The sequence below is a fragment of the Paramacrobiotus metropolitanus genome, unplaced genomic scaffold (genome assembly GCF_019649055.1).
Source record: "Paramacrobiotus metropolitanus isolate TYO unplaced genomic scaffold, Prichtersi_v1.0 Parri_scaffold0000033, whole genome shotgun sequence".
NCBI lineage: Eukaryota > Metazoa > Tardigrada > Eutardigrada > Parachela > Macrobiotidae > Paramacrobiotus > Paramacrobiotus metropolitanus.
The window spans coordinates 992,135-1,002,111 of record NW_026570253.1 but is presented as its reverse complement, the minus strand read 5'-3'; the positions used below and the strand labels follow the sequence as shown (position 1 = coordinate 1,002,111).

The 9,977-nt window shown below is 41.9% G+C and overlaps 1 protein-coding gene and 1 long non-coding RNA gene across 7 annotated transcripts; one reads left to right on the top strand and one right to left on the bottom strand.

Annotated features, from left to right (window-relative positions):
* Positions 1-197: 197 nt before the first annotated feature.
* On the top strand, positions 198-1,208 carry LOC129589123 (uncharacterized). The gene is made up of 2 exons (XR_008690571.1): positions 198-825; positions 883-1,208. It is a non-coding gene; the product is annotated as an uncharacterized LOC129589123 (long non-coding RNA).
* A 446-nt stretch (positions 1,209-1,654) lies between these two features.
* LOC129589196 (protein-tyrosine sulfotransferase 2-like) lies at positions 1,655-9,837 on the bottom strand. Of its 6 annotated transcripts, none has more exons than XM_055483776.1 (9): positions 9,738-9,837; positions 9,544-9,644; positions 7,489-7,550; positions 6,831-7,424; positions 6,453-6,725; positions 4,661-4,851; positions 3,975-4,168; positions 3,004-3,222; positions 1,655-2,317 (listed from the first exon to the last, which is right to left on the bottom strand). In XM_055483776.1, exons 5-9 carry the CDS (start codon positions 6,715-6,717, stop codon positions 1,945-1,947), a joined length of 1,242 nt encoding a protein of 413 aa, XP_055339751.1. In that variant the 5' UTR covers positions 6,718-6,725; positions 6,831-7,424; positions 7,489-7,550; positions 9,544-9,644; positions 9,738-9,837; the 3' UTR covers positions 1,655-1,944. The 6 variants fall into 6 exon arrangements, with proteins under 6 accessions (XP_055339751.1, XP_055339752.1, XP_055339754.1 ...); XM_055483777.1 differs by lacking the exons at positions 9,544-9,644; positions 9,738-9,837 and adding exons at positions 8,668-8,913; positions 9,098-9,534; XM_055483779.1 differs by lacking the exons at positions 9,544-9,644; positions 9,738-9,837 and adding exons at positions 8,668-8,913; positions 9,098-9,534 and having other exon boundaries at positions 6,831-7,550.
* Between the last annotated feature and the right edge of the window lie 140 nt (positions 9,838-9,977).

Below are 9,977 nucleotides of genomic sequence, written 5' to 3'. Positions count from 1 at the left end.
CGAATCACTTCGTTCAATGATTGTCGGACGAAGCGTCCCGCGCTCTTTTTGCACGAAAGTCCATGGTCGCAAAATTCGTCCACAGGCAAACGACTGTCAGTACGCAGATGTACGTTGGAGAACTATGTACTACTACAGATTAGCGCACCGGTTCGTAGTCCAGTCGCTACATAAAAGCTCTCATCCGACATCAACGTTCCAAGCTAGTGAAGGCACAGGTAGAGAGTTCAGCCATATCCCTGATTGTAGCGGTATTACAGTAAGTATATGTACGACCGAATCGGTCGTACATATACTGTAATACCGCTTATCGGTCGGACCGATAAGACTACTGTACTTATCCAGTTTAATCGTTCATGGTTTCATTGCGTTATGAAGTTCTGTCCGTTTTACCGGCGTATAGTTACATTTTATAGAATTCGGTCTTGTTAAAGCTTGCGTCAGCCTTTTTCTCATGTTTAAGCCTTTTGCTTACAATCTGTAATCTATATCGTTCAATTTGCATATGGTTTCCGCTTTCGGGTGAGGAACAGCTTGGGACCACCGTGACCTTTTCACAAATTTTCGGTTTCCCTTACTTCATGGGCATGGGCAGTCACCTTTCGGACTGTTTTATCGTGCAGCGTGGCAACTGGCCACCTTCGCTTCTCGCATATTCCATGGCCGTCGACCTGGTGGAACCATGGAGAAACGAGAAACGGACTACGACTGGCTTGTCATATACGTGGACAAAATTGCCTTATCTAATGTCATCAGTAGCAGTACCAAGGCCGGAAAAGCAGTTAAAGTAACGGCCGGAGAGCGGAAGAAGAAAAGGTTCTGAAAGTAAGAATACCTAGCTAACGAGTACGATTTTATTCATTTAGCTTTTGAGATTTTCAGTGTCGGCCAAGCATTTTTTAAGTTTTTTACGCGAACTGGACATGCGGTTAAAGGATGCTGAAAGATGCTCTTACGAGTTTTCGATGCACCGTCTGAAATACAGCGGGGAAATGTGGTGTCCGCAACGTCGGCGGTTGTCACCGTTCCATGTTCTGATGGTCTTAAATAAATTCTTAATGCTGTTTACTTCGTTTTATAATGTTTCCTAATGTGATGCTTATAACTCTGCCTGCTAAATTGCTAACTAAACCAATAAAGGTTTTTTTTAAGTACAGTACAATACTAATATGAGCTATATACGTTGCAATTATTAAATTTATTATGCAGCCAGTGCCCAGTAGTAATGCTGGTGCGTACTGCGACACGCCTGGCATATCTGTCCAACTTTCGCCTTCAGTGATGCGGAACGGGAATATCAACGGAAAAAAAATCTGAAAAAGGCCTTACTTTATAGGTATCACCACGAACTTACTATAGCTAGTAACTATAGTAAGTACTTGCTCACACTATAGTAAGTACTTGGTATCACACTAATCGCAGCAATGTTAACCCGCCATTTCTTCTGTAACGTTTGCCTGTGTAGGTTTCCCGTCACTTTCAGAACAGGCAGATAAGTACAGTACTGTACTGATTCAGTCTGGCAAGCATGTAGAAAGTTAGCGATAAATAAGTAGGGTAGTGTTACTAGTGTAATACCAGAAGAAAAATACTCAAATGATCCGATGTACGTAAGTACTTGCACCCCGTAAAAGCACAACAGTCAAAAACGTCGTCAAACTTTGTAGCTTTTATCTGAGTTTCTTTGGAGTTTGGACACGTCGAAAATGTACACATCTTCTGACTTCTGTTAATGTGAAAGGGTAACCGTACATTAAAAAAACAAGAACCCAATTAAAGGTGACAAGATTCATTGCCTTAAAAATCGAACGTTTTCGTGAAAATACAAAAAGAAAACAATCACCGGCAGAATGCATCGTTCTCTATATCACAATTTCCCCAGCCACCACCATTAACACCTGGTTGTCTGCTCCGCGCTGCACTGATAATGCAAGGGCACATGCATCAGTTGCCACCAGCCGCCGCATTATCCTCGTCATCCCGATTCTGGCTGTCGTCGCGCAGTGGATCCATGACGGTATCCTTCGCGGCCAGCTCCAAAAGCATCTTCCCGGCTTCCGAATCCGGCGCCACAACGGATTTAGCCTTCTCCAGCCAGTGATTCTGCTGCGTATGGACGAGATGAGTATTGTTGAGGACAAAGCCATCCGGTGTCCCGTAATTGGCTTCGTTGGTGTAGGGATCATAGCCCAGTCGCTGGAGCATAGGCGCCAGGTTGGCCATATCATCCAGCACATCCTGGGGGATACTGCCGACCCATTTGCCCAGAGCATCGATATTGATCGGCTTTATCACTTGATCCGTTGATCTCTCCACACTGCAAATTAAGCGATCCGTTTTTAAACTGGCTAATGCGGTTACAAGAATACTTGTGCAAAGGAACGGAAACGACATCGTTACATCTCTAAAACTCTTGAGAAGGAGCGTTACACGATTCAAGATCGGATATCTTCAACTTTTAACACAGAAAACTGTACTGTACAAGTATGAATTCCTACAAAGATCGCCACAAAACGTAAATTTGCAAAAAACAATTTTGATATTTAAATATACCGCAATTACTGTAATCGAACCGAAAGCATAAAAAAACAAAAAAACAAGCCCACCATTAGGCTACCAACAAAGGGTGGCTTGTGAAACTATGAACACAAGAGACGCAATATCGTCAAACAAAGAAGTCACACTCATTAAAAAATCTATGTTCACTAATTAAAAGCTCCCGGAACTTAGCACTAGTCGAATACCCAAAACAGCAAGGTCGTAGTGGTACTTCTAGTTCTAGCCTCCAATTTGCAAGACCCTTTGGGCTTGTGAGACGGCTCACACTATCTTAATGGGTAATGACACTACTATTTGGAGGAATAAAGTAAAACTGAACATAATTATTGTATTTTTGAAATCTAGTATATCTGATGGGCATTAAACTACTGCATTTGTAATAAAGCGGCAAGGCCATGACGAAAAACGGATTTAGTCACCACCCGGTCATCAGGATTAACTCACTTGGATATAGCCACTCCACCCGGTTTGCCGATAAGATCTTCATGATGCAGAACAACATCACTCCACGGCAGATCCAGAAACTTTGTAATCCTTTCCATCCACACTTTAGGATGTAAAACCAGCTGTTCATAGTAGACCAGCATGCAACGATCTGGACCGACTTGTCGACATTGAGCAAACATATTCTCCATTGCGGAGTTCCACTTCTGTAAGCATTCCCTAAAACCAAACACAAATATCATCAATACTTGTATATGCGTAGTACAGATATAAAACAAACGCAACCATGTCCTGCAATTGAACGGTTTAAAAATTCTTTATGGTATTGTACTTGGAAACTTATACGCATTCACGAATACGAATACTATATTGCACGCAATGCATAGGTCCGATGTTGTAATATATCTGTTTACTCGTCAGTCAAGACAAGACTAAAATCCAAAAATGCTACAAAAACAAGATTAACGAAAATAATATTTTATTTATATAAGCACTTGAAACAGAAAATAAGCTGAACGACTCGCGCCAATTACGACGCGCGCGAGTCTTTCTAAACTTTTTAGCAAAGTCACAGTCAAATAGCAGCAACTGCCAAAAATTCTCCAAGCCACTGAAAAAAACATTGATCCGCAAACGGTGACGCGGTCATTGCAAATGCAAACTGGGATTAAGTTGCGTCCAGTGAGCGGTGCTCATTACCACTAATACTGAGTAAAACGCCGTCCGTTGCTTATTGTTCACTACGTAGGGCCTAGGGGTAAATTTTCTGTCATTGTGGAACGCATCTTTTCAGAGTAACCAAGTCCAAATTAAGTAGCTGTCTATAGGATGTCATTACTGCAAGTTTTAAATTTGAGAGAATTTCCTTCTTTTTGGCTTTCTCCAGGGTCTTTCATCTGGTGCTTGCTACGTTCACGATACGCGATACTTTGTACGGACGGCATAAACATTAAGCTAATTTGGTCGCTAACCGGTAACTATCCAATTTGAATCCCGTGATGGTGACTTTGCGGGTTATGATTGAGTGCACCGTGGCCCGTCCGTCCCGCACCATAAAGAGGAATTTGGCATGCGGGAATAATTCCGACAAATAGCCGGCGCTCTTCATCGTAAAAGGATCCTTATTGCAGAACCGTTCAGCCGGCTCCCCATGCCGCACAATAACCTAACACAGCACAAAAGACCCATAAAACGCGCGTTTTAATCCAGCCAGCTACCAAAGGGGGAGAGCAAAAAACACACCCGCGTCCGACAAAACCAACCCAAGTTGAAGATATATAATTTCCGATCACAAAACGAAAATCAATACGCTTACATGCCCTCGGCGCACCAAGTGCTGTGATGGGGGCATTTTTCCTTCAACAACTCTTATTTTTCCGCTACCGCACATACACACTACTTAAATGGGAACATGCAGAGCGATTAACCATCTGGACACACCGAGAAAACGGTTAATCGATAAAATATTATAACACGACTGTATCTTTCTATTTGTTAGACCTCGCGTACATTCAATATATATGCGCAAACATTACCACACAAAGTAAGGTAAAAACACTTTACATACACTGTGCACAGTGTCAACACTTGGAAAGAACGGCAAAATAACATTTGTTATGACTACACACACCATGGCCAGGTTTCTGCAAGTTTTTACCTCCAGTATGAAAGCGGCAAAGGCCGGATTGATCACGTCCGCGGTCACACCGGCACTGTTCAGCCGACGCAATTCCTTTTCCGATTTAAGCCACATCTGCCGGAGGGCTAGCAAGCGGGGAATCACCCGGGTCTCTTCACCGCAGCGGACCATGGGATGGGCGTCCAGCATGGCGCGCATGAGTGTCGTTCCTGTGCCCGGCAGGCAAAATCACACGTCAAATATTTATGCAAAACATGCCAAGAGCTTTTTAATCTCAATTCACTCGCTGTTCACTAAGCGGGGGAAAGGGTGAATCAATAGGGCAGGCGTGAAAGAAAAGCTGCGAAATTACCATATAGACAGGATTAGGGATACGCCTGAATGCGAGCCTTATTTAATGCTCAATGGGCTTATCCCAAATTAAGAGTGTAAGTGCAGGAAAGCTTAATAATGTTACATCCATTTGTGATTCTCTGAATACGTTCTAATCACAGTAAATGTTATCAGATACAATAAGACCATATACCTCCATGTACTCGAATTCGATTTTTTTTTCATGGGGAACATTTTCTATCTACAATCATGTACGTTGGATAAGCATCAAAGTATTTTCAAATTTATCATTCAATAAAAATTTCGCTATGTCACTAAAAGCGCATAAACCCTCTCACACTGTAAAGTGTCTACATTGCTACAATGCGTTTGCGGTTCTGGATAATCAAACGTATTAATTAGAAAAGTTCGTAGAGTTAAGTGTTGGAACTCTGTAACTCACAAGTCAGCCGCAATTCAACCAGTGTTTATTGATAGTGCTTCCGAATGTTTAAGTAACGCTAGCTGTTCGCTGTATAACTGGATAGTAAAAGGTGTCCGATTGTGAAATTGCAAGGCCGACTTCAGAAGGCAGTAGTGCAGTTCGAAAGTCCGACAACCTTTATGCGCGGATGAACGATCTGTAATATTTATCATTATGTATTTATTACGTAAACGTAAACCAGTACGGAAAGAAAATGGTTGTGTAGTAAGAATTTTGTTGAGAAAAAAATATACGGCAGACTAAAAGCAGCGGTAGATTAACACAAAATACCTTCATTGTGTTCGCTCTACTCCCCTGCGTAAAATAACGATACTATCGAATCGTTTTTACGAAAGAAGTTAGCAGCACACACATGCGGAAACTCAGCATTCGTTTTTTGTGAACACTGTACGCTGCAAATCGCGGCAAAATTCAACTGCAAAAGTACTTAAATGAAAAGAAAGAAAATGTTGAAAACAATCGGAAGTGACAGCGATACAAAACTTAACCAACGATGCATCTGAATAACTGCACGAAGTACACGCACGCATATGTGAAACTAACAGTAGTTTGAAAACGTGCCCATTCCGCTCATGAAATTGAATTTCCCTAGCACTCGTCCAGAAAAGTTTGAGAGGGCATTGTGTATGGCCTTCCGCACTTGAACGCCTTTTTCGTGTACAATTAACCAAAATCGGCACTTCTGATAAAAGCGCATAACATGACTGTAATAAAAGGCTGTACGTCACCAAAATTGTTAAAGCATTACAGCCATTTTGGCATGATTTTTAACGAGTGCATAACGAAAATTCCCTCACAAAACGTCATCACCATATCGTCAAGTTGACTCAAGTAAAATTGCAGCCATTATTAAAGAAAAAGCAGCCATCTATGCATGTACAGTAGTATATTTAGGACATTTAATAGCGATCCAGTTGAGAAACGTGACTGTCAAACGCATAAACGATATGACCATCTTCACACGCCCCAATTTTACCCGGCAACTCAACTTACCGCTTCGCGGCATTCCACCGACGAATATTAGCGGAATGTTGTGGTCATAACTGTAGACTTTCTTATTGTTCTTATCCATCACAAAGCCCTGCCGTACGCCATCATCCGTGACACACTGGAGCGGCCAGAGGAATGACGACAAATACAGCATCACCAGGAAGACTAATCCAATTATCACAGCCCGCTTCGCAATCCCACCACGGGGAATCACCGCGCTCATCTTCTTTGTGCGCATCAGTCCACGAATGCCCAACAACGGAAACATAGAAAAGTCTGCAACCATGCCATTTTCTTAAACTACACCCGTGAACACTTTTATCAGTACTATAATTACAATCAAAGAAAAATATTCGATAAGATATGGACACGCATTCGTACATTCGACGGAGTTCTGTCCTCACTGTTCAACGAGCAGTCTGCCCGGCCGGGAGAGCAACAACGTTTCCAGGCAATGCTGCCGCGCACAGCCTAAGGTAGGTATGATGTGAATGTGATGCAGGCGAAGGAACAGTGTCAGCGGAGGTACAAGCTGCTGCTGCGGCTGGTAACACAATCCGCCCATAGCCCAGGAAACGAGCGATGCGATACTGATCAGGGGATGACGCTGCGGACATGTAACATATATATCTGGCGAGATGGTAATTAGCTTCCCCCAACACGACAGCCGAGTGAGGAAGGGAGCAGCCAGACAGCCAGCCAACAGTCGCCGCAACAAGGAAGCGTCTGGTGAGCGACGACAAAATAATTTGCTATTGGACTTCAATTACCACTTGGCCTGCGGAATCAACACCACATTGTGGGAAATCTTTCCTCCCCGGCTCCATACACAGCATATATAACCTTCGTCAATGCGAGAGCCTCCGAGGCGGGTAAAAAGCAATTTCAGAATCCCCACTCGGCGCGCGCCCGATACAAATCAAGATGGAATACTGCTGGATGCCCTGTTGTGCAGATTTTAGGGAATGGATGAGCCTGTGAAAACGCGGGAATGTGTCACGCGGCTAGGGTTGGATATTGAATTAAGAGATCCATTTACCAGCTTTCAGTTCCTTTTCTCATCAAAATTTACCATCACAATACCGTCTATTTACGATCCCCCTGCAATGAGAACAGGCTGGATTTTGATACATGCGCACACGCAACTGCTTCCGCTCAGCAATTGTTGTACTATGAACAGTGATGAATACCATACAAGCGAATCATCAACATCACAGTACAGTACAAGGTTATCAAAAAACGCTGATGCCAGAATAAAATGCACTGGATAGACTCCGCTATCACCACATGTTGATTAGTGCGATACCGCTTTCTCAGCATTATGTGAACACGGTGCAAAGACAGCGAATGCAGAGGTCGACGGAACTGTATGGCGTGTGTTTCTACGCTAGCAACAAGGATCGCCGTACGTTCGATCACGCCGGTTCAAAATTATGAAAAATTAAAATCCGTAAACTGGCGGTTTTTAACAGAAATTAACATTACCAATAAACTTTGTATGAATCCGTAGTTCCTCTTGCTAACTGGTAAGTAGGATCTGGTAAGTAGTAATCATAGTTTCTTAAAACATGTCTTCGCTTTGGATCTTCTTGTCCAGCTTGACATCATTTTTAAGTGTATTAACTAGCTACAGCCTACAGGCAAAACCACGGTATAAACCGTGCAGCTGGCATGAGAACTCATGATTAAGGATGTTAACGCAGCTACAGATTTCGAAACAAATTCGTTATTATTAACTCGAAAAAAATAAGACGGGAAGAAAGAGAGCATTTAATTTCAGCAAATACGTAAAACTTCAGTTACGGTAAGAATTTCAGCTCAGCAAATAAGTAATACTGTGACACTAAATTTTTGCCTACATTAGCAGTGCCCGCACATTCCCAAAAAAAAGAGACGAGACTCGTATAATACTTTTTAAGTTTTTTCGAAGCAGCAAAATTTAAATAAAGCAGGTGCCATAAAGTACGCACAAAAAATTCAATAACTCATTATAACTGAGAAAACAAGAAAAACGATTTCCCAGATTAATATCTGTCTTCAAAATGCTCGAACCGCGCACGTCACATTCGTAAAGGTTTGTGCGACACTCCGCTACTGTGATAAACTTCTTTTATCTACCTGCTGCTTGAATAATGCCGTAACCGATTAAATCAGCTAATGCCGTAACCGATTAAAGAAAAATCGAACAATTACTAATTAATAATATTATTATACCCACATTTCTAGTTTATGGATCACGAAGAGCTTCCTGCGATCAGTCGCATGACAAAGCGCGCTCAATCTGAGTCAATTTCGCAACGAAAATGCATTCAAATATTGACCATGAAAATTCATGTATAAATAGCACTAGAGCACAATTCGCAAACAAATTATTCCGCACGGAAACAAACGACGATTGGTTTTCCCTTCATTTTCATATGTACACCGCTGATCACAGCATTGACGACGATCGATCGCTAAAAGCCTAAATCCGCAATCAAACACGAAATTAGGCAATGCATCTAGTACTTCAAGCTCACAAAATTTTTTCCTGCTCAAATTTTTCTCAGACCATTACGATTAGGAGACTAAAAACGAGAAATTTTCAGAGGAAAAATGTAGCCCTTTCTATTAGTTCATAACTTTATGCGTATTTATACTGTGCTCACCTGGTACTGTGATATATGATAGGTATGTCACCGTAAAACCGTATGTTTTACAACTTTTACGTGCAATCCATGCATAGACATTGGCAATAAGGCTGAATAAGCCTAGCAAAGCGGATAATTCCCGAAGGATCAACCAGGTCCACACTATCCATAATTACAAAAAAGCACACGGTGTTTTCACCGAGCTGCACACGAACAAGCCAAAAACTCAACGACTTCAAATTTTCGACCAAAAGGCGCACGCACGGACATCAAGATCTCTCCAGAAAACAAACAACTTCTCTCTGACAATACTGTAATAGTTATAAGTAATCGCAACTCAGAATGATTAAGATTAATTTCGAAATTCTATCAAAAAGTACTGGCATCGCAAATTCACTACTCTAAAAAAATGTTTGAAAATTTAGTCAAGCACAAATATGTCGGTATGTACTGTAGTCGCGTACCGTGAGATTGAGTTGACACAAGTCCAAGCAGCTGCGAAAACCCGGAACCGGAACGGAAGCCGACCTGAACAGCTGACAAGTGCGAGTAACGGAGTAAGTGCCTACCGGAAACAACAATTTTATGCAAATACTGAATACAGCCAAAAGTTTAAAATCCAGTAATATGCCGAATAGGTGAACACACGCGATTTTACCGTAACAGAATTGTGGTCTCATTCCGGTTAAACTTTTTTATCGATGACAATGTGGATAATATTTTTCTTTGTTTAATATGATTGTAAGTGGAAGTGAAGCACCCGTTGTACATTTTGCGCACTGTGGGAGAATCCTTGCAGGAAAATGCAAGTGTCTCAATATTTTTTATCGACCTGACGTCAGATCTGGAATTTCTTTGACGTCGTTTTATATCTGATGCGTGCGACAGTGCAGACTAC